This window comes from Lampetra planeri, chromosome 52 (genome assembly GCF_965212315.1).
Source record: "Lampetra planeri chromosome 52, kcLamPlan1.2.h2, whole genome shotgun sequence".
Lineage (NCBI taxonomy): Eukaryota > Metazoa > Chordata > Hyperoartia > Petromyzontiformes > Petromyzontidae > Lampetra > Lampetra planeri.
The window spans coordinates 6,341,408-6,366,095 of record NC_136158.1 but is presented as its reverse complement, the minus strand read 5'-3'; the positions used below and the strand labels follow the sequence as shown (position 1 = coordinate 6,366,095).

Sequence of the window (24,688 nt, the reverse complement as noted above, 5' to 3'; positions counted from 1 at the left end):
GTAGTCGCGATGATGTTTCTGAAAATCTTTTCAGAGTTATGTGCGGATGTGTGGATATGGTTGATGTTGTCGGCGAATAATGCTTCTGATTCTGAAATAAAAAGTGGCCATTTGGCTTTTTAAAAGTTATAATACAAGTGGTTTTTGTGAAGGCTTGGCAGCATTGAGGGTCAACACAAGAGGTAGATGGTCGGACCTAAGGGCCGTAAAGACTTTCTAGTCGATTGATGAAAGGAGGTTTCCTGACGCTATTGAGATATCCGGTGAGGACGAAGGGCCAGGTGACGGAACTCTGGTTTGATTCGTTTTATTGATTACCCCATAGGAGGAGCCGTTCAAGATATCGGCAATGAGGTCACCACGTGCATTTGAAAGGGAAGAGTGCCAAAGTTTGTTGTGGGCATTGAAATCTCCAATAACAATTGAGTCAAATTTCGATTTAAAACTTTTGTGACTGCAGGGATTCATCTTCTTGGTTCTTTCGGTAAAGTCACGTAGAAGGGAAATAATAAAATAATAAAAATAAAACATAATAAAATAATTCTCACGATGTTTCGGCCACAACGCAAGCAGCCGTCCTCAGGTGAAGAACAGATGCCGCGACTCTAAGACCTGTTCTTCACCTGAGGACGGCTGCTTGCGTTGTGGCCGAAACGTTGTGAGAATTATTTTATTATGTTTTATTTTTATTTCCCTTCTACGTGACTTTACCGAAAGAACCAAGAAGAACAATTGAGTCGTTGTTTGGTAAAAGTCGATTTATATTGAACTGATATAGTTGCAAGGGCAAGAACTGGTCGGTGGGATGTAGACGTTGATTATAGTGAGTGGGCCTAGATGGGATTTTATACGGACGCTTAAAACTTCTGTGGTGATATCAGAAGGAGGCATTTGGATTTTAATTTCTTCAAATTGAATGCTGTTATGGATAAGGAAAGCGAGACCGCCACCAGCTATTGGTCGGTTTCGACGGAGGAAAGTGAAATTTTGAAAGTTGGGCAGGCGAGAAGTGGATTTTAATTTAGTTTCTTGGATGGGGGCTATATTAATGGAGTTTTGTTGTAGGAAGGTGCTGAGTTCAAGAGATTTGTTGTTGATGCCGTTGATGTTTAGTTGAAGGATTTTTAGGTCGTTTTTGTTGTGGACGTTTTGTTGTGGTTGAAACGGTGGTTGCAATGGATGAGGTGGTGGTGCGAGTGTGGTTGTGCAAGTAGGAGTTGTTGGAGTGGATGATGTACAATATTTGCAGAATCAGCTGGAATTTGAACTGGGGATGCAGGCTAAAGTACTGCAGCGTTTGTGTTACCAAGCTTTACAAACGTTGCATTGGATAGAATTTGCATTGACGTTCTTGCCGCAGACGCCACAAGGGAAAAACGGGGCCTGGATTCAATTCGACGTCCCCAGCAATAATGAGAAGCCAGCTCCAGTATTTCGGGAGGCCTGGGCTTGGCTGGCGAAAAAACAGGAAAGTGCGAGGAGTGATGTTGCCATTTGCAAGTGCTTTCGTAGTACTTGGTCTCTCTACTTCGAACAAGCGGCAACACTGGAGAGGCGTCATCATCATCGTCGTCGTCGTCGTCGTCATCGTCATGATCTATCCACTGCTGGACGAAGGCCTGCCTGAGCCGTCCGCCACCTGGTGGTGTTGCTGTCGATTCCCCGTCGGAGCGGTTTCAGTGCGGGTCGCGGATTCAGTGCTTACCAATAGAATTTGCCGGAATGAACTTGAGCCCAATGAGGATCTGGCCCCTGGTCTCTGCCGGCTCTGTGCTTGTGAAGTCCTGAAACGGACAAGGCAACGTCATTCTGTTTAACATGTAGGCTTTGTCAATGTTGCAGTGGGTTTTACTCTCCAAAACATACCGGTTTAGTGCTGCACTCGTAACGAATCGGCACGTTTTGTTAACGTGAGAAACCCTCACTAATTGGCTGTGTCGGGTGTGTGGTGGGTTTAACGACACTTTTTTTTTACGCGATCTAACCCAAAATCCTCTTGCTCTGCTCACCGTCATCATCGAAGGAAGGCAAAGATCCACCATGCGGCCTAAAACGGACTGTTTGGGGCAAGTGCTGTTGAGGGAGCAGCCCCCATGAAGGGCCAAACCTCCGATGAGTACGGTTGGCTACGCAGGGCGCGAAAGAAGTTCAACATACGTACTCACAAGGCTGGCGCGCCACACAAAGTGGTGGGTGGCCAGCACCACCACGCCTGGCCGCCTTTGTATCCCGAGTGGCAATGTTTACACACTTTACCAGGTACTCGGTTGCGGCTGAGCCGACCATCAAAATGCCCTCTACATATTCATCTTACAAACCCTGGTTAGGAGGGGGTGGGTTGACTCAGCCCACATCATCCCTCCAGGGCGAGGAAGATCAACAGTAGTTGTCCCCACCCACCATAGGAATGTGGAATTTCCATCACTGGCTCTGCAGCAGGGTTGTAAACGGGAAACGGACACCTATGCCTCGATGCGGCTCATTTGAATGGCAGGGCATCACCGACTCGACCTTTTACCATAGCACGTGGGTGTGTATGTACGTTGAACTTCCTTCGCACTGTACATAGCCAACCGTGCTAATTGGAGATGTGCAGGGAGGGGAAGGATGATAAACTAAACACAAAATGCAGTTCTAACATCGGGAAGGTAGAGCGTTCCAGACGGTCGCGGAAGCGCATCCGAAAGTGCTTGCGATGCGGTGACCATCTTTGTTCGGTGGTCAGCCAGATTCCACGGAGAGGATGAAATGCGCACACAAAGCAGGAGGGCCGCTTATGTCTCGTGGTGGCGCACGCATGCGCATGCATGCACGCACGCACACACCCGCGCCACCACGCCTCACCTTTGGCTGCAGCGTGTACCAGTTCATGACGTGGTTGGCCCAGTCCCAGCTGTTGAGGATGAGGTTGACCTCCCCCAGGAAGATGTTCCTGCCGAACGTGTCGTTGTGCCACACCGACAAGTTCAGCACCCGCTTCCTCAGCTCCGTTCTGTCCACCTTGTACTGGCGCGGGGTCACACACAGTGGCAGTGGCAGCAGCAGCGGTAGCGGCAGGGTTACGTTGCTTGCCAGCTCCCATTTAGCAACGACGATGTCAACTTGTAACGCTGTGCCGCCGCCACACAGTGTCCGCTCACTCTCGTAGAGAGAGAGGGTATGACTCAGAGGCGCCAGGAGGAGGAACCCCACCTACCCACCCATTCAGTCACCCACCCACCCACCCATTCAGTCACCCACCCACCCACCCACCCATTCAGTCACCCACCCACCCACCCACCCACCCACCCACCCATTCAGTCACCCACCCACCCATTCAGTCACCCACCCACCCATTCAGTCACCCACCCACCCATTCAGTCACCCACCCACCCATTCAGTCACCCACCCACCCATTTAGTCACCCACCCACCCATTCAGTCACCCACCCACCCATTCAGTCACCCACCCACCCACCCGTTCAGTCACCCACACACCCATTCAGTCACCCACCCATTCACTCACTCACTCACACACCCACCCACCCACTCATTGACTCACCCACCCATAGACGAGCGAAGATGCAGCAGCAGCTACGCAGCGGGTTATCGGCCAATTCATATGGGAGGAAACCGAAGCACCCACAGAAACCCCAGGCGTGCGAGAGGGAAACACTCTATCCCATACAGACGGAGCAGGTGGAGTCCACATTTTTGCTGTGCCGCCTTCTCCTGGCGAACCAGGGGTACAGCTCCTCCTCGACGCACACGGGAAGGGAGTTTCACAACCCATCTGCGTGCGATCCACCAACCCTCACTGCTGCATGGACAGTGCTGGATCACAGGGCAAGTGCAGCAGCAGAGCCACCATCACCCATAATCTCGAGATTACAAAATGCCTCAAAGTAAGACCACCCCCCACCCCCGAAACGTACGCACGGTGTCAATAAAGTCACACAAATCTGGTCTCACGCATGCACACCAATATCCGCTACTAAGTGACTGACGTCACCACGGCACCTGTGCCAGGCCAGGTGCACTTTGAGGCCACATGAAGTGTCGAAGGCTCGCTGACAGAAGGTTTCGGGACAGACCCAGGTGCCATGGGTTGCCTGACTGAGATGACCGGTAGATGTACCAGCTGTACCCCGTACTGTGCCAATTTGCTGTATTTTATCCGCCCGGTGCTCCTCTCGTTGTTGTAAGCATCACTCCTCTGCCCTCCGTTGTTGCTGGAGGGCGACTGCCTCCAACTGCCCAGTAGCGTCCTTCACGAGCCTCCTCCACAGAGGCCGATGTTGACACCACTGGAACCAGTCGTCGGCAAGTCCACTCCGCTCCACATCCTCCCGTACCACATCACTCTATATCGTGCCTGTTTAGCCCCCTCAATGCGGATAAAGAGAAGCTGCTTGGGCATGTGGTGCCTGGGCATGCGGGCAACATGACCCAGCCAAAGGAGGCCTTGCCTGCCGAAGGAGCTCACGAATGGGAATGTGTCCAGATTTTTCAAGGATTTGTAAGCTCCTCACACAATCCAGCCTGGTTAAACCCAGTTTCCACGCACACACACACGCACGGACACATACACACATGCACACACAGGCATGCATGCACGCATGCACATGGCTATCGATTATAAGACACATCCCAAACTCTCACTATAGAATACGGGGAGAAATGTGGATAATCTGGAGGATATGGTAATTTGTGGTGGTGGTAGAGTTGGTGGTGGTGAGGTGGTTGTTGTGGTGGTGGTGGAAGCGGTGGTGGTGGTGGTTACGCACGCGCAGAACTTCGCTGTACATGGGCTCCAGGGTTTTCTTTTTCACCATCGTCTTGCGTTTGCTCTGCCGCGATTTGTCTGGCAGGAGGTAAATCTTCACGTAGCTGTTGGCAAGGGGGGAGAGGGAAGAGGCATCTCATTGTTCCTCTTGTTGTGGCTTACTCAGGCACACAGTCTCGCCGAGTCTCAAGACTCGTTTTCACGAGGGTCCAGCCAAACGTGATTCTAGTAAGCGGACTGCTCCACTCAGCTACCCCAATACAACCACGTGCACTCTGGTGGAGCAAGCGAACTGCTCCATTCAGCTACCTCAACACAACCACGTGTACTCTGGTGGAGCAAGCGAACTGCTCCATTCAGCTACCTCAACACAACCACGTGCACTCTGATGGAACAAGCGAACTGCTCCACTCAGCTACCCCAACACAACCACGTGTACTCTGGTGGAGCAAGCGAACTGCTCCATTCAGCTACCTCAACACAACCACGAGTACTCTGGTGGTACAAGTGGACTGCTCCACTCAGCTACCCCAATACAACCACGTGTACTCTGGTGGAACAAGCGAACTGCTCCACTCAGCCACCACCCCGGATGCCGTGGAATGGCTCACATTAACCACACGACCGTAGCCCCGCTGACTCCATGAAAACACCAGGGCACTCCGCCCCAGCCAGTGTTTGGTTAACGGTGTAATCATTATATTTATTCACTGCTCCTATGAAGTGAATGTTTATTTTATTCAGCAATGAGTACCGTTATTGTGATTTTGCTCATTTGGTCGTGGTGACGGTGGTGGCAGTGGCGGTGGTGGCAGTGGTCGTGGCGCGGCAGTTACAGTGTTGGTAGTGGTGGCGGTAGTGGTGGTGGCTCTGACAGTGGTGGCGGTGGCAGTGGCGGTGGTGGTGGTGACGTAGGTGGTGGTGTTGGTGCTCACGGGTCGGAGCGGTTCTTCTTGCCGTGTGCGGCTGCAAGGCCACGGCAGCGGTTCACGTGGACAAGCAGCTCGCCGCGGCGGTCCTCATAGGAGAGCGAGAACTCCACCTCGCCCGTCACGCTCACGCTCCCAAAGTCGCCCGCCTCGCTGTACAGGCTCATCATGCTGCTGCTCACCTGCACACCGCGTGCGCACCGCACACGATCTCAGCATCCTCATCCTTATTAATTATAATTCGTTATTTTTATGCTGCGGTTAATGATGTGTGATGATGATCCCGCCTCACGCCCCGCCTCACGCCCCGCCTCACGCCCCGCCTCACGCCCCGTGCGTCTCACCGACGCTGACGACGACGTGAAGCTGGACACGGTGTGGCTCGTCACGGTGCTGCCGGTCTTCCGGTGAAGTCGGAAGTTGAAGTTCTCCGTCATGGAGTCGGTCTCGTCGTCCTTTTCACTCTGGGAACGAACACACAATCACCGTCGTCACCATCAGCCTCCCCCACGCCGCCGTCGCCACCTCCCATCTTCATCGTTCCATCTCCGCGGGGGGCGTCCGCTAGGCCGCCACTCCGTCATCGCGGCCAGCGGCGCGCGTCCGGTCGTTTAAAACCTGCGTGGCGTTGTCTCGTCCATGAGCTTCGTGACCGGCATACACCGCCGTGACATCACACCGGTGTGCCGCCGTGGCAAAGTACCTGGTGTGACGCGACATTTTGGGAGTTACACAGGCAAGGCAGAAATCTCGCTGTTCACTCGGACAGACGGACAGATGGACGGACGTACGATCTCTCCCCCGTGCCACTCAGGGTCCAACCCAGTACCAAGATGCCGATGCACGATTGCCGACTCTTTTCCAACGGCGTTGCCAGGACACTGACGTCCGCCGCTGCATAACAGCAGATAGCAGATGTAGGGGTTTGCGGTTAACGTAGCTGCTGCAAGAACCGCTCGGCTACATTGAGCACATCCCAATATTCGTTTGCCACATTGCACGCTGGGCATTTGTTCACGAGTTGTCATTTGGGAAGACAAGTTTCAGCCGTTCCCAACGAGTCTTACCTCGTCCGATGCCAACAGATCTGGCACAGATCGGCTCAAATTCACCGATTCCGCAGGCTCCGGGTCTTGGCCGTTACCTGAAATGCAAAATAACGAGACGCTTATATTACCGTCATCATCATCGTCGCTGCCGTCATCGTTATCATAATCATCATCATCGTCGTTATCATCGTCATCATTGTCATCATTGTCGCTGTCATCATCATCATCGTTGCTGTCGTCGTCATTATCAATCATCATCATCGTCTTCGTTGTCATAGTCATCATGATCGTCATCATCATCGTCGCTGCCATCATCATCGTCATCAGTCATCGTCATTGTTGGCCATGGTCAATCCACTGCTGGATGAAGGCCGCGCATCGCGTTTCAGCTTTCATTCCGCTCTGTTTTGCGCACGGCCACGTTCCTCGCACGGCTGCCGACGTATCTGCGTGTGTGTGCGAGCATGCGCGTTGAACTTCTTTCGCACCGCACGTAGCCAACCGCGCTGATCGTGTGCGTGCCGAGCGCCGTGCTCACCCGTGGCGGCCGACAGGTCCTCCACGCTACGCGTCAGCAGCTGCTTGTTGTTGGTGTTGCTCTTGTTCGCCCGAGCGAGCATCCTCGCGACGGGGCTCATGCCGTTCCCTGCGGCATAACGCACACAACGGATGCGGCATCAACTCGAGGCTAAGCTCACACAGATACTCAACACATGCTGTGGCAAGCGGACGCGTCTTGATAGGGGTCGCCGCCGGAGCACGGCCACGAAGCCACAGGGTGCCTTGCGCGATCCGGGATTGTGCACGTCGGGAAGCTCTCGGCTCCACCGAGACGCCGGCGCAGTGGACACAGTGGCGGCGTGAACGGCCGTCGAGAAACTCACAGCGGCGGCGGCTTTTGGCTGACCACCATCGCGAGCGCTTTCGGATGCGCTTCCGTGGCCGTCTGAAACGCTCTTCCCTTCCGAATGTTGGGAAGCCACTTGAGGGCCATGCACTTTTAAATCATCGAGATTTACAAACTCATTTCTTTAGAGCTGCTTTTTTTGTTTAGTTTGTTGTCCTTCCCGCGCACCTCCGATTAGCACGGTTGGCTACGTATGGTGCGAAAGAAGTTCAACACACACAAACATAAACAGACCCATAGACTCACGCAGAGACCCATAGACTCAAGCAGAGACCCATAGACACAGAGACCCATAGTTTGTTGTCCTTCCCCCGCACCTCCAATGAACACGGTTGGCTACATACGGTGCGAAAGAAGTTCAACATACACGGTACATATGTAACGGGTTCCGGAGACACTTGTAGAGGTAACTCCTTTATTACAATACAACACTCCAACAGTCCTGATACTCTGTTACAGCCTAGGTACACAGCCTAGATACTCTACTCTGGCTACGCTCTGGAACTCGCCCTCACAAGGTCGTCGAGTCGGGAGTTCCAGAGTCCCACCACTGGCTCTCACATCGTCCCAGGGTCCTCAGATGGCTGGTCTTGGGTCTTGGGTCTTGAGCTACGACTGGCCCCGATCGTCCAGGGAGCTCCGCTTTCATAACTAGTCCCCAACGAGGGGTGGGGCCGTGTGCGCCCCCAGATCTCCCACAGAGCACACACAGCCCCCCCCTTTGGCGGCGCCAAGGGGATTAAGCGCCTGAGAACCCAACGCCTGGTGCCAAGGGGCTTAAGCGTCTGGCCCACCCAGGGTCCCAGAGCCCCCAGCAGCCCCTCCCCTCCCATGTCACTACACATACTAAAGCTCAACAAGGCCTCCGTGGAGACACCGGGACACTCCGCGGGGCCCCAGCCGATGTTTGGGGGGGGAGGGGGGCGGTGTAATAACGACGTTCCGTTAACTCCGTCTAACAAAGCCAACGATTATTTCGGCCGGCAGCGTTGTTTCTTACCGACGCTCGCCCTGCCCGGCAAAGCCTCGGCCAGTCTCAAAGACTCGTCATTAGCAAGATGTCCTGTGAGGTTTTCACAGCAGGAGGCGCGGTGTTTGCTGCTGTGCTAGTGCGATCCCAGTTGAGCAAGTTTGCAGATCATCTCTCGGCATTGTGATGTGGTTTGGGGCTCCACGGTGGGTAGGAGATGTTAACTACCTCGCCTGGTATACAGGAGGTCGTAGGTTCGATCCCAACCATGACGCCTGTTTTGGATTTGGAGTTTACGGTCTCTTTCCCCCCATTTAGATTCAACGTGCGTTTAACTGCTATAAATTTGTGATAAGCCGCTTCATTGTGCTATCATTTGTGATAGCCAGGTCGCTTCTGAAAACGAGCTACACAGCTCAATGGGGCCTTACCTGGTAAAATGGTTTAGTCAAATGGTTTTAAGATGTTTTTTTTGGTTTGTGATAGGATGAAACTGGAGAATCCGGAGGAAAATCTATGCTGAACAGGGGGAAGAAAATACAAACTCCACACTCAACGGTCCTTTTCACAGACTGTTGGGACAAGTGCTGTTATAGTGAGCACCTATGAAGCCTGCTGGCACGGCACACGAGGGGGTGGGTGAACCAGGCTGAGTCCGACCTCGGGCTAGGCGCAGGACCGGATCAGACATTTGTCACCGGTGTTAGATGAGCGTGGGAGTTAAACTTGGCTCCCTCGCACTCACTCTGCAGAACTGGTGGAGAACTGGTGGAGAACTGGCGGAGAACTGGCAGAGAACGTGCACGTACCACACAGGAATGGTGCCGGGATTTAAACCCGGGTCATTGTCTCATTCAGTGCCACATTGCCATCCCGATCAAGCCACAGTGCCGCGCCGGTCACCGACACATTCAATACCATGATGCCACCCTGCCGCCCCGATCACAGATTCATTCAGTACCATGGTGACACCCTGCCGCCCCAGTCACGCCAAGGTGCTACCCCAGTCACCGACTCATTCGCTCGGTCAGCCTCACCGGACACCTCGACCGGTCCACTCACCCATGACGGCGCTGCCAATGTCCAGGGTGCCCGCTCTCGGCATGCATCCCGGCCTCCCCGGCGCTGCCAGGTCGTCGTCATTGTCCGACGCATCTCCAGGCAATCTGTGGTGGTTGGCAACTTCTTCAAAAAACATCACATTTCTCTCGGCACGAGCGAGGGGGCTGCGCCAGTAGCGTCGTAACGAAATCCTCAGTGGCATAGTCGCTACATTATCAGTGGCGTAGTAACTACATTATCAGTGGCGTAGTAATTACATTATCAGTGGAGTAGTAACTACATTATCAGTGGCGTAGTAACTACATTATCAGTGGCGTAGTAGCTACATTATCAGTGGCGTAGTAGCTACATTATCAGTGGCGTAGTAACTACATTATCAGTGGCGTAGTAGCTACATTATCAGTGGCGTAATAGCTACATTATCAGTGGCGTAGTAATTACATTATCAGTGGCGTAGTAACGAAATCATCAGTGGAGTAGTAACTACATTATCAGTGGTGTAGTAACTACATTATCAGTGGTGTAGTAACTACATTATCAGTGGTGTAGTAACTACATTATCAGTGGTGTAGTAACTACATTATCAGTGGAGTAGTAACTACATTATCAGTGGCGTAGTAACGCCATTATCAGTGGTGTAGTAACTACATTATCAGTGGCGTAGTAACTACATTATCAGTGGTGTAGTAACTACATTATCAGTGGTGTAGTAACTACATTATCAGTGACGTGGTAACTACATTATCAGTGGCGTGGTAACTACATTATCAGTGGCGTAGTAACTACATTATCAGTGGTGTAGTAACTACATTATCAGTGGCGTAGTAACTACATTATCAGTGGCGTAGTAACTACATTATCAGTGGCATAGTAACTACATTATCAGTGGCATAGTAACTACATTATCAGTGGTGTAGTAACTACATTATCAGTGATGTAGTAACTAGATTATCAGTGGCATAGCAACTATATTATCAGTGGCATAGTAACTATATTATCAGCGACGTAGTAACTACATTATCAGTGGCATAGTAACGACATTATCAGTGGCGTAGTAACTACATTATCAGTGGTGGAGTAACTACATTATCAGTGGTGTAGTGACTACATTATCAGTGGCGTAGTAACTACATTACCAGTGGCGTAGTAACTACATTATCAGTGACGTAGTAACTAGATTATCAGTGGCATAGCAACTATATTATCAGTGGCATAGTTACTATATTAACAGTGACGTAGTAACTACATTATCAGTGGCATAGAAACTACATTATCAGTGGCATAGTAACTACATCCTACAATAGGAATGTGGAATATCCACCAATTGGCTATAGAGGGGCTGCAAATGAGATCAATCGGGGACAAGCGATAGCACTGCCTCAATGTGGCTGATGTGAGCAGCAGCGGTGGCACCAGCGGCGGCAGCAGTGACAACAGCAACAACACCAGCAGCAGTGACAACAGCAGCAGCAGCGGCGGTGGCGTTGGTGGCAGCGGAGTGGTGACGGGCGCTGTCGGTGTCCATGAGTCTCAACGCGGCCGCTCTTTACCTGGACGCAGGAGAAGCCTGCGGAGGAGTCTCCTTGGCGTTGCTCACCGTGATTTCCGGCACACGACGGCGGCGATCGCCGTGATCACGGCCACCATCGTGATTACAGCCACCATCGTGATCACGGCCACCATCGTGATCACGGCCACCATCGTCGTGATCACGGCCACCATCGTGATCGCCGCCGCTATCGTCGTGATCGCCGCCGCCGTCTCGGTCGTAACGGGCGACCTCGACGTCGTCACGTCGTTCTGATCTCTTCCCCCGAGCGTCAATTGTCGCATCGCGCTCCTCAACGCTGCCGCCTGGTGAGGGTGCTCGACGAGGGTCGTGGGCCTGCCGCGAGACGGTGCTCCTCGCTGCATCGCTCGTCTTCGTCGCGCCGCCGCCCCTCACCGTACCATCCACCTCCTCCTCCACCTCCTCCTCTACCTCCTCCACCTCCTCCACCTCCTCCTCTACCTTCTCTACCTCCTCTACCTCCTCTACCTCCTCCACCACCTCCACCTCCACCTCTTTCTTCACTTCCTCCTCCACCTTCTTCTTCACCTCCTTCTTCACCTCCTTCTTCACCTCCTTCTTCACCTCCTTCTTCACCTCCTTCTTCACCTCCTTCTTCACCTCCTTCTTCAACTCCTCCTCCTCCACCTCCTCCACCCCCTCCTCCACCTCCTGCTCCAATTCCTCCTCCACCTCCTCCTCCACCTCCTCCACCTCCTTCACCTCCTTCTTCACCTCCTTCTTCACCTCCTTCTTCACCTCCTTCTTCACCTCCTTCTTCACCTCCTTCTTCACCTCCTTCTTCACCTCCTTCTTCACCTCCTTCTTCACCTCCTTCTTCACCTCCTTCTTCACCTCCTTCTTCACCTCCTTCTTCACCTCCTCCACCTCCTCCTCCAACTCCACCTCCAACTCCACCTCCAACTCCACCTCCTCCTCCGAGACAAAATCTCCTCTCTCGTCTGGAGACATGGCACGCTTGCCTTTTGGAGAATTCCCGCTCCCGATGCTCGGCGCGTCCAGAATCGCTTTCGCCATCATCACTTCCACCTTGTCTAGGAGAGATTCGACGTTTTTGGAAATCATCTTTGGCACGAGCGGAGCCGGAGCCGCCGCCGCTGTCCTACGTTTAACGTTCCGAACGACCGGCTCCCCGTCTTGCCCGAGCGCGCCCTCCCTCAGGGAGCCGGAAGGAGAATTCCCACCAAAGGCATCGCTCCGGATGCTCACGCTGGCCGGGCGCGCATCGTTGGCCGGACGCGCGTCACTGGCCGGATGCGCGTCATCATTGCTGTGGCGTGACCTGTGCTCCACCTCGTACTCGACTGCAGGTGATATCGCCTCAACCCTCAAGTCGCCTTTTTCTTCAAGCGTCTTGGCATGGGACTGCGATGATTTTGCTTTAGAATCCATGATCTCAGTCGTTGTCTCGCTCTCCTTTATTCCCCTGGAATCACCTCGTGCCGGCAGTTTGGATTTTCGTTCTGCTTTCAAAGGCTCCTTTCTTGGATACTTTCTGGAATAATCATCATCATCGGCCACCACCACCTGCATTTCTTTCGGATAATTTTCCCCATTTCCTTCTTCTTCCACCGCTTCGTCAGCGGTGGAAGCCCAACGTGACCCACCTTCCCGACGCCTATCGTCTGCGTGTTTCGTTTCCCCGTTGTAATAATCTCCGTCCCTCTGCCGCGCCAGCGAAACACCGATGACGCCACCTTTTGGCGCCGCCTGCGGAGCCTTGGAGCGATGTTCATCCTCCTCCGCCGCCGCCTGCACTTTACGCACCTCTCGATGACAGTCGACCCGGGGTCGCGTCACGCCCTCCACTCGGCCGTCGTCTGTGCCATCAGGCTCTCCACTCCCTGTCGCCTCCGCCGCCGCTGGTGGTGGTCTCAGTTGACTGCTGGAGACGTCTCCTCCCGACGCTTCATCGCGAGGCCGACGAGGCCGCGGCACCGGGGCCGCCGGTTTCGGCGGCGCGACGGCGTCAGCGTCGTCCATTCTGCCGCCGGGCGGCGACAGCAGAGATTTGTTCAAATGGGGCGTCGCATCGGGGAACCGATGTGCGACGTCGTCTTCGTCAGGACGTCCGACTATATCTTCCGCACGCGTTTTGCTTTCGACGCGGCAAGGCTCGTCCGAGCGAGAATGGTCTTGCTGTTGTCTCGGAGAGGATCGATGCCTCTCGCTCGATGCTTGTCTGGTTTTCTCGCGGTGGTGCAGATCTGGTAACGCCGGCTCTGCTGGCGAGTGGCCACCCTCCTCCTCCTCCTTCAAACCCCCACGACTTAAGGAAGTTCCCGCAGCTTCATGGGGAGACTTCCCGCATTCCCGGCGCGTGGGAACGCTGGGGGCGACGGTCCCCACGTCGGCATCCTCGCGATCCGCCGATGGCTTACTGGCGGCTCGCGGGCGATTGCGCTCGGAGTCGCCGCCTCCGTCGCCTGCGGCATTTGCTGAAGGATCAGAGGCGGCGGTAGAGCCTCGTTCATCGGAGCGACCGGGCGACGATTCGCCCCGACCAGTTTCGCGTTTCTTGAACGCCTCCGACTTTGCTGCCGCCTGTGCGAGCGGTGGATGTTTGTCTCTGACAGGAAGCTGTCCGCCAGAAGGTGGTCGACTCGGCTGAATATTTTCTCCCTCTTTGCGGCTCGCCCCTGTCCGATGTTTTTGTGGAGTCTTCCCGTCGTTGCTCTCTGGAAGTTTGGCGGCGGCGGCGGTGGCGGCCCGCGGTGATGGTGCCGACGTCCTGGATGCTTCTGACGAAGGCCGTGATGGTGGCGGAGACAAGCGCGGCCTGGTCTCGCGTGGAGGGACCTCGCCGGCGTCATCTTCCGAGAAACTGGACGCTCCGATTCCGTCAAACGGATTGCTTCTCATCTACAAGCCAGACGTCGCAGTCACCACACATGCAGGACAGACCAACCTCAAGGTCATTGTTGCTCAACCGACCGGCGGCCCCGTTACTCGTCTGACACATCGACGGGGTCGGGAAGGCAAATGAAGATATGCGAAGGCGATAATTTGCGTTTGCACATCCACTGCTAGATGAAGGCCTCTCAATGCTATACGAGCTGATTCCGCCACTCCATCTCTGGAGCGGACGAAAAAACCACCATCGCTTCCGATGATTCGGCCCTGCCCAGGTGTAGCTCGCCCTCAAGCCGACGAGATACCTCCGCTCCACGCCGGTTCTGTGGCCGCGTACGTGTCCCTCCCGCCATCGGCCGCGGTTGCCAGCACGCTTTTCTCGGTGACGTGCGGCCAACGTGGCATGATCACCGGAATGTTACTTGCTCATTATCAAATTTAATTCTCCCAAAAAACCTCCTCCCCCCCCCCCCCTCTTGCCCTACTCTCACCTCGCCTCGTCAACAGGTGCCCTGGGGGCATCCTCCCTCCATTATTTCCGTCTGTTCAGGGAACCTGTTTTCTGCACGGACTCCGTGTTGCTCCTCTCTACCAGCAGCCTTCCCCCTGCCAAGTTCCTCCGATCGCTCCCCACACCTCGTCACCATCACCCCACCTCATCACCTCACCTCCTCACCCCAATATATATATATAAAAGGAAAAAAAATTGAGTTTGTGGGTTTGTTTGTGGTCGCTCGCTTGGCTCTCCAACGGTGGGGTTTGTGAAAAAAAATAGCCAGGCACCACGCCATAAGTCCCCCGGTCAGCAAGCGCTATTCCTTTTTCACACCCGTCAACTTTCAATTAGTTTAATTAGCGATTTAGTGCGATTTTTTTGCGCTAAAATATTATTTTATTACTTATGACGTATGCACGACCATACCAACTCACACGCCTTTGGTGGGGGAGATGGCCCATACCAAGTCGCACGCCTTCGGTGGGAGTGAGGGGGACTTTTTCTTTTGCGTTAAAATGATATAAACGCTCACGTAAATTCTTAACTGTGTGATGTCCCCCCCACCCAGATGCGTACAGTTATTACTACTATACAGTCGCTAGATGCTACCACTATAGGCCGTAGATATTACTGTCAGGGGTAGCAGCCCAGCCCGCCAAGGTGCCACCTCGGCCAGCTGGACAATCTAGGCGAGGCCTGAGGCTCTGCACCGAACTAGGCCTCACCACACCACTCTGTCAAGTGAGTACTTTGTGCTATAGAGTCGATAAATACTGCCATAGAGTCAGCATGTACTACTGTAGTGATAGCAGGTACCACCACAGTCGGTATGCACTGCTGTAATCATAGCAGCTACCACCACAGTATGCACTGCTGTAATCATAGCAGGTACCATCACAGTATGCACTGCTGTCATCATAGCAGGTACCACCACAGTATGCACTGCTGTAATCATAGCAAGTACCACCACAGTATGCACTGCTGTCATCATAGCAGGTACCACCACAGTATGCACTGCTGCAGTGAAAGCAGGTACCACCACAGTATGCACTGCTGTAATCATAGCAAGTACCACCACAGTCAGTACGCACTGCTGTTACATTTTTAAGAGGAGCTTTGAAATATTTTTAAGACCCGGGCAACGCCGGGTACTTCCTGCTAGTGTGATGAATAAAAAAGCATTTTTTTCATTTTACCATGTAAGGCCCCACACTCACTAAGCTATTGTAGCTCTCTTTTAAAAGCGACTTGTCCACAAAAGCATTGCGGTGATGTCACCGCCACTTGGCAGCAAACGGCTGTTGGTGTTGTGAGAGGGGACGTGTGTAACGTCGTAACGCTGTGGCCACCGGAGCACAGACGCGCTTCGCCACGCGTCGCTGTCACGCGTTTCCGTCACGTGTCGCCATCACGCGCTTTGCTACGCGTCGTCACATGTCACCACGTATCGTCACGCATCGTCACGTGTCATCACGCGTTTTCATGCATTGTCACACGTCGCCACACATCGTCACACGTCATCACACGTCACCACACGTCGCCACACATTGTCACACATCGTCACCCGTCATCACACGTCGCCACACGTCATCACGTGTTACCACATATCGTCACACATTGTCACGTGTCGTCACGCATCGTCACGTGTCGCCAAGCGTTTACCTGCACGGCAATGGGATCGCTCACGATGATGGGATGCCCCGCGTCCCGCTTTGTTTTTGTCGCGATGGATCTGTTGGGAAACGCAGCACAGCTCGTCGCACACGTGTGCATGCACACACACGTAGCCATGCTGCAATCCTATGCGTTCCATTCTGGCCACCAGCCCGGTGCACGACCACCCAGGTTCAGCTCCACCTAGCTTGCATGACCCTGGTGAGGCCGAGCGAGTTGCTCGCCGGTTGACAACCGGTGCGGAGCGGAGGCCGTGACACCACCACCGCGGCTACCGACGAGACAACAACGCAAGCGCCAAGTTTAGTAGTAGTAGTAGGAGGCTTTCACGACCAATATTATTCATGAGATGTTTTTTTTTTCGGTTAGGTTGCATAAAATATAAATGTGTCGTTAAACCCGCCACCACCGCCAATTAGTGAGGTTTGCCAAGCAAACAAAACATGCCGATTCGTTACTAGTTCAGCACTAATCAGTTGTTGTGTTTGAGAGTAAACCCTTTACAACATTTACACTTTGAGTACCGTGACGTTTCGCCGGTAATTACAACAACCACAACCACCAGCATCATCGGGCGACTGCCAGAGTTGTGGAGAAATCCTCCTCCTTTGTTTCAGGCCTTAAATATTGTTGGGGGATAAATGTGATGTCGTCACTTGTGAGCCAATCAGGTGGTAAGAACAGGGTGGGGGGGGGGTTAATGTAGTCATAAATTACAATGGATCTCTATGATTGGGCCGGGAGCTTACGGTTCATCGGCAGCCTTGCGAGGAACCGGCTTCCTGTGCCGGGGAACGTCACCGACCGCCGCTCCATCTCCACGACGCTGGGGTCCTCCTGGGGACACGAGGGGGCACGCGCACACACACACACAAGGCAAAGATCCCCCGTGTTGCCTTAACAGACTGTTGGGGCAAGTGCCAGCACCAGGCCCGACCGCCTTTGTCTTCCAAGTGGCGATGTTTTTACACACCGCGGCCAGGCACTCGTTTGAGGCAGTCGAGCTAGGGGAGGCCCATGACCGGTTCAGACAATCGTCACCGGTGTTTGCCATGAGCGGGAATCAAACTCGGGTCACTGGGTTCATAGCGCAGCGCGCTAGCCACTACTACACTACCGGTCTCCCACAAGTGGTAGTGTAGTGGGGGGGCGAGGAGGGGGGCACACGCACGCACACACACACGCGCGCGCACGCACACACGCGTGCACACACACGCGCACAACAACATGCAGGCGACATGACCCAGCCAACGCAGCCTTGCCTGCCAGAGGAGCTCACCGATGGGACTTTGTCCAGATCTTTCAAGGATTTGTGAGCTCCTCACACAATCCAGCCTGGTTAAACCCAGGAAGGATCATAGGCAGGCCAACCTAAATGTTTCTAACTGGCGAAGATGTTCCATTAGGGGAGTCCACGTTTCGCAAGCATAGAGAAGGTAGGAAATGACCGTGGCCGAGAAAACCTGCAGCTTCGTGCGGAGCTACAGACCAGGTAAGCTTCCACATGGTGTTACGCAACCAATGAAAAGATAATGGCGCTCGACTGATTCGGAGTGAGACCTCTGCTGTCAAACCGGAGCTGGTGATGAGCACACTGCCCAGGTATGGGTAACTCTTCACTCACTCCACAACTGCCCCATCACCAATTGGTTCTGATGATGAGAGTAGGCCTTTCAAATTTTTTCAGCCATCCTGAACACCTCCATCAGCCAAGGTATCTCGGGAGGTCTGGACCATGTACCCAAAGCAGCCATTGCAGCTGCATGAGTCACAGTCCTAAACCTCGCCCATTTCCCCTCGACATCTGGAGGAGTGGGGGACGATGCCAACCCCAGCCGCAAGCGATGATTACATTTTCGCTTGCAACTTTCATCAGCTAGCTGACACCAGGTCACCTTGGGTTTGAATGGGGTCCTGGGTGTACACCCACCACCAGAGTTAAAGAATGGCAGGCGCATCTTACAGATGACAAGTCGATGGTCACAGTGGGCAGATCAGCTCCACAGTAGGTCCTGGTATCAAGGACATGGGCCCACATCCGCTGTTCCATCACTACGTAGTCCAGTAGATGTTCTTGGTTGGACCCGGCATGCATCCATGATGTTGTGTGGATGTGCCGATGCCAGAACAGAGTGTTGGTAATTATAAGCCCATGGGCTGCACAAAAATTTAGCAGCCTCCTACTGTTGTTATTGAGCTGATCTGACCCATGTCTTCCAATTACTCCGGCCCAGGTGCCAGCATCATGACCAACTCAGGCATTTAAGTCGCCCAACAAGATGACTCTATCCCGAGGGGCCACTTTAGCTAGCACCTGTGACAGGAGGCCATAGAAGCCACCTGACTCATCGGCCTTGCCTGTATCCCCTTCACGGATGTTCGTCTTTGGTGGGGGCATAAGTAACCACGACCACCATTCCTCGCCTCCGGTTGATGGGAAGGCGAGCCCAAAGTAGTCTGGGGCTTACCGCTTCCCACACTTCACCGCCACGCTCCAACTTCCCCCTTCATTCTTTTGTTCAGAAGAAGAGCCACACACTGTTGTTTGGCAGTCTCCTGCCCCGAGTAGAGGACTGTCCACCCCTCATGGTGGCAGGAGCCAGAGCCGGTCGACCAGACCTCCTGAATAGCACAGAAATCCAGGCGGTACCGGTCCAGCTCCCGACAGAGGAGTGGCAGCCTCTACTCCACAGTGAGTGTTCGAACATTCCACGTGGCCATCCGAAATGACTTTTTGTTGTTTCTGGAGGAACCCCGAGGGTAAAAATTCAATCTCCTGGCTCCGCCAAAAGGGATTTGGCCAGGAAACGTCATAGACGCCTGTCCCCCAGGGCCTCCGGCACTAGCTTATTAAGTAGATATTTTATACGTGGTTTTGTGGTAATTAATTGAAGGTGGAGGGGTTACCAGCCCCTCGCACCCATCCAGAGCCCCCATTTGGCCTCTGTGGTGGTTACAAATGTCATGAAGGGAACGGTCAATCTAAATTGGCCCTCCTCCCATGGCACTGCCCACCACAGCATTGCCATCCGGCACCGTGAGGAGGTCGGAGGTTGTTTTTGCTGGACACACGCACACACCAATGCATATGCGCACACATGCACACACACACGCACACGCACACATATGCGCGCACATACACACGCACACGTGCACACACACACGCGCGCACACACACGCACCCACACATGCGCGCACACACGCACCCACACATGCGCGCACACACGCACACACACATGCGCGCACACACGCACATGCTTGCGTTCCCTCGACAACCCCCCGATCCCCTCTCTCCCCCCCCCCACCACCACCGATTTTTAGCCAAAAGGTGAAAATGTGCGGGCCCCCCCCTTGCAGTCCACACTCTCTCACCGGGTGAGGAGGCGGCGGAGGAGGCGGAGGAGGCGGCGGAGGAGGCGGAGGAGGCGGAGGAGGCGGCGGCGGCAGTGGCGGTGGCAGTGGCGGTGGCGGTGGCGGAGGAGGCGGCGGAGGAGGCGGAGGAGGAGGCGGCGGCGGCAGTGGCGGTGGCGGCTTTGGTGTCGTCGTGCTGCAGAGAGACCTGGACGAGGTCCGTGGAGGGCGTCTGGTCGAGGGGGTGGTGCCGGGACTTGGTGACGTTGAACCAGTCGCCACTCACCTTCCATCGCTCCTTCCAGCTGGCAAGCCGCCCCTGCTGTTGCCTGCAGCAGCGGTAGCAGTGGCAAGTGGCAGCAGCAGCGGCAGCAGCAACACAAATTTAGCACCGAGAGTGCTGTACTAGGAACGAATTGGTAAGTTCTGTTTAGGTAACAAACAATTACTAATTGGCTGTGCCGGGTGGTGGCGGGTTTAACAGACGCATTTATATTTACACGATCTAACCCAAAAAACCTCTATTATGGACCAATTTATATCATTACATTAACCCCCGTCCGCCTCCAATCTTCGCACCCGATCGGCACACAGTGATGCCATCATCTTGCTCCATTTAAACATTCTGGCAAATCGCCTGACGAAGCTAGTGGTTGTTGTAATTGTAATAAAGGACTCGATCACTGGGTCTGTCTCCGTTGTCCTTTATTTGGGTTCCTTACACTTGTCCCACACGGCCCTCGCTCAGAGCCTCCCCGCTTGGCAGCTCCACAGCTGCCTTCGCTCCCGTAGCCTTTTGCGCTCCTGCAGCTCTGCTGCAGGTCCCTGGTGCGGCCCTCCGGCTGCTCTCACTGCAGCTCCACCGCTGCTCCCCGTTCCTCCGTGAGTCTTACTGTGTGTGTGGCGATCTCGCCACTCTCCAACCTCCACCCTGCGTGGCCTCACTGTGTCTCTGTCCCCAACACTCTCCCGTCTCTTCCGGTATCTCTCCCTTAAGACCTCACCCCTCTCTCTCACGTGACCTAACTCCTCCCCCCCGTGACGTCATATCCGCGAGGCCGTTTACGCCCGCATTACATAATCACTGGCGAAGCATGGTGCTTGAATTGTAAAGGTTGTTGGCAACGGTTACATTTTGTTGATGTGACAAACCTTACTAAGTGGCTGTGGACTCTCTCTCTATCTCTCTCACCTTCCCCGTGAACATTCTCTCTCACCTTCCCCGTCACGCAGTGTACCTCGGGGTAAACACTGGATCGTATACTCAGCGACAAAAGGCACACTTTAAACACCAAAGCCAAGGTCAACACGCGAAACAACATTATGCGAAAGCTTGCAAAAATTCCAAGTGGGGAGCACATCTATCCACTCTACACAACACCGCATTAGCACTTTGTTTCTCTGTGTCTGGATATGCATGCTCCACCTAGGGACGCTCAACCCACAGTAAACGTGTCGACACCGCCCTAAACGACACGTGCAGAATCGTGTCAGGGTGCCCGAGAGCCACCCCTGGTTCCCTGCCTATCTGGCAACTATCTGGCACAGCGCCCCCTAGCATCAGCAGGAGGGTAGCAGGTGACCACGACCGGCAAATGGTGGAGGGGTACAATCGTCATCCGCTACGTGGTCATTGGCCAGCACCACCACCACCGTCGTTGTCTGTCATATCGAGAAACAGCTTCTTGTGGTCCACCGTACCACTGACACCACATCACCGGAATCTGCTCGAACTTCCCTCTGACAAAAAGAATGGGAAACATCAACCTCGCCCCTGGCTCCAATTCCGAATGGCTCACATGGCAGAGCCTACACAGACTGAGACTGGGTTTCGGCAAGATGCAACTCTCTCATGAAATCATGGGGGGGGGGGGGGGGGCTCATCGCAAGCGAACAATGTGCACTTGTCAGGAGATGCAAACCGTGGATCATCTCCTGAGATGCGCTGCAGCACCCACAATGCACCTGTCAAGATTTGGCAATGCCAACACCAGGAGCGGTGGCCTGTGCAGAATATTGGGAAAAGATGATTTCGGTTGGACAGGAGACACGAAGAAGAAGACCTTCCCCGTGAACTCTCTCTCCATCTTTCACCTTTCCCCATGAACTCTCTCTCTCTCTCTCTCACCTATGAATTCTCTCTCTTTCTCACCTTCCCCCATGAACTCTCACTGACCGTTCCCCATGAACTCTGTCTCTCACCTTCCCCAATGAACTCTGTCTCTCACCTTCCCCGTGAACTCGCTCTCTCTCGTGCGCATTAATTTCCCCTCTCGCGCAATACATTTCTGTAATGATTAACGCAGTTTTATTCCTATCAAAACGTCGCCGCTGCTCGGAATTACATTGGTGACCTGCCAACGGGCCTAACCAAGAGGGTTTTGAATTATCCGCGCAGAGTCGTCCCACGTGGCGACTTCTCCCAGTGAGCGCGGCAACGTTACTCCGACGTCGGCATAACGTTCGCTGGGATATGGACGCAGGAAACACGAGGCGCCGACAGGGAAGGTGGACCAAAAGCTGAAGAAGGTTGCATTCAGCAGTGGATAGATCACGGCCGACACCGACGACGGAGTTACTCACCGGACCCTCTCCTCCTCCCGTTTCCTGAGCTCCGCGTCGCGATGGAGCACCTCCAGGATGACCGCCCGCTCCTCTTCCGACAGGAAGCTCAGGTCGAGCATCGCTGAACCTGCGAGGGGGGGGGGGGACCACAGAATCCTGGTATTGGGGGCTGACTCGATAAAACGATCACCACTTTGTTGAGAAGCTAACAATGGTTGTCCTCTTCTGAATAGGCCACCATCACCACTGAGATAAACACCATTTACCACTGCCACTACCATCACCCACCATCACCACCACCACCACCACAACAACAACCACCATCATCCACAGCGCGGATGACAACGTCTGCGTTTCCGCCCGACATCGTCACTGGGGAGAAATGCGGTCGTGTGTTGTGCTGATGATGATGATGTTATTACCCAGTACTTATGGTAATACAGCTGATGTTGATGTTATTAGCCAGTCAACATGGTAATGATGATGTTAGCCAGTGAAGATGGTGATGATGATGTTAGTCAGTGAAGATGGTGATGATGATGTTAGCCAGTGAAGATGGCGATGATGATGTTAGCCAGTGAAGATGGTGATGATGATGTTAGCCAGTGAAGATGGTAATGATGATGTTAGCCAGTGAATATGGTGATGATGATGTTAGCCAGTGAAGATGGTGATGATGATGTTAGCCAGTGAAGATGGTGATGATGATGTTAGCCAGTGAAGATGGTGATGATGATGTTAGCCAGTGAAGATGGTGATGATGATGTTAGCCAGTGAAGATGGTGATGATGATGTTAGCCAGTGAAGATGGTAATGATGATGTTAGCCAGTGAAAATGGTGATGATGATGTTAGCCAGTGAAGATGGTGATGATGATGTTAGCCAGTGAAGATGGTGATGATGATGTTAGCCAGTGAACAAGGCAATGATGATGTTAGCCAGTGAAGATGACAATGATGATGTTAGCCAGTGAAGATGGCAATGATGATGTTAGCCAGTGAAGATGGTAATGATGATGTTAGCCAGTGAAGATGGTGATGATGATGTTAGCCAGTGAAGATGGTGATGATGATGTTAGCCAGTGAAGATGGTGATGATGATGTTAGCCAGTGAAGATGATGATGTTGATGTTAGCCAGTGAAGATGGTAATGATGATGTTAGCCAGTGAAGATGGTAATGATGATGTTAGCCAGTGCAGATGGTGATGATGATGTTAGTCAGTGAAGATGGTGATGATGATGTTAGCCAGTGAAGATGGTGATGATGATGTTAGTCAGTGAACAAGGCAATGATGATGTTAGCCAGTGAAGATGGTGATGATGATGGTAGTCAGTGAACAAGGCAATGATGATGTTAGCCAGTGAAGATGGTGATGATGATGTTAGCCAGTCAAGATGGTAATGCTGCGTATGATGTTGACGATGATGACGGCCCGGAATTAGCTCTGACGAGACGTGGACGCAAACATCATCAACCTCGTCAACAACATCAACATCAAACATCTACATCTCGTGAGTGGCTCTGGCTGCGTAACAATGTCTCACCTCGGCGTGTAGACATGGAGACGCGGAGACGAGACGCACACACAGGGTGAGACACACAAACACAGAGACACGGACAGAGGGAGAACACGGACACACACGGCAAGACGCACGGTGACACACACAGTCACGGACACACACACAGAGAGAGAGACGGACACACACACACACAGGGTGAGACACACACACACAGAGACACGGACACACACAGAGAGACACACGGACACACACAGAGAGACACACGGACACACGGGGGGAGAGGGAGGGGGTAGGGGAGAGAGAGAGACGGGGAGATGGCTTCTGGCGGAGGAGGCGCCGCGCACCTGTGCGACAGGAAGAAATCTGCGCAGCCGCGCGTTGGTCGCGGTGGCGGTGGGGGCGGGGACAGGTGAGCGGTGACGTCACGGCCTCGCCCCGTCCAGGTGCGCGCCTCTGCCGCGGACGTCATCGGCGGAGGACGACGCCCCGCGGCTGCGCCCTCTCCCAGGTGACTGCGCCTCGCAAGTGGCTTCGACTCCATTCGACCGCGACGGAGGCTTCTGCGCTCGCTGCCCCGTTTCTCTTTAGGCGGCCGGTAACAGCCAGTGCCGTATGAAGCGAGTGCGGGGCCTGTAGCAAATGTTGTTATAAAGGGGTCCAATTTTTTTTTTAAACACAAATATTAAAACACAATTTTTTTTACTTGCATAGTAAATTGTGTTTTTTTTCATTTGCTAAAAAGCCAGATAATACGACAAATCGCTAACCTTAAACACCCAGTCGTTCGTGAAAGTTGAAGGCGGTATGGTACTGTAGTAATAGAGCAAGTGCAGAATCACTGAACCGGAATTGATAGCTTGGAAGCATTTAGCGCGGGGCCCTTGAAAGTGCGTGGACCGTAGCTACACATGTGTAGTAGCTACTTGTGTGTAGCTACTACACATATGTAGCTACTTGTGTAGCTACTACATGTAGTA

At 53.5% G+C, this 24,688-nt stretch overlaps 1 protein-coding gene across 1 annotated transcript in view; it reads right to left on the bottom strand.

Annotated features, from left to right (window-relative positions):
• Positions 1 to 24,082, bottom strand: part of LOC144734700 (uncharacterized) — a 33,174-nt gene extending 9,092 nt beyond the window's left edge. Inside the window, exons 1-14 of the mRNA XM_078617007.1 lie at positions 23,736 to 24,082; positions 22,209 to 22,317; positions 19,647 to 19,954; positions 17,024 to 17,111; positions 16,263 to 16,332; positions 11,232 to 14,113; positions 9,682 to 9,785; positions 7,281 to 7,388; positions 6,761 to 6,837; positions 6,038 to 6,157; positions 5,700 to 5,875; positions 4,766 to 4,868; positions 2,845 to 3,006; positions 1,706 to 1,784 (exon numbers count right to left, since the gene is read on the bottom strand). Coding sequence (XP_078473133.1) covers positions 1,706 to 1,784; positions 2,845 to 3,006; positions 4,766 to 4,868; positions 5,700 to 5,875; positions 6,038 to 6,157; positions 6,761 to 6,837; positions 7,281 to 7,388; positions 9,682 to 9,785; positions 11,232 to 14,113; positions 16,263 to 16,332; positions 17,024 to 17,111; positions 19,647 to 19,954; positions 22,209 to 22,317; positions 23,736 to 23,751 — 4,402 coding nt within the window. The 5' untranslated portion in view covers positions 23,752 to 24,082. The remainder of the gene's footprint in view (positions 1 to 1,705; positions 1,785 to 2,844; positions 3,007 to 4,765; positions 4,869 to 5,699; positions 5,876 to 6,037; positions 6,158 to 6,760; positions 6,838 to 7,280; positions 7,389 to 9,681; positions 9,786 to 11,231; positions 14,114 to 16,262; positions 16,333 to 17,023; positions 17,112 to 19,646; positions 19,955 to 22,208; positions 22,318 to 23,735) is intronic.
• Positions 24,083 to 24,688: the final 606 nt, after the last annotated feature.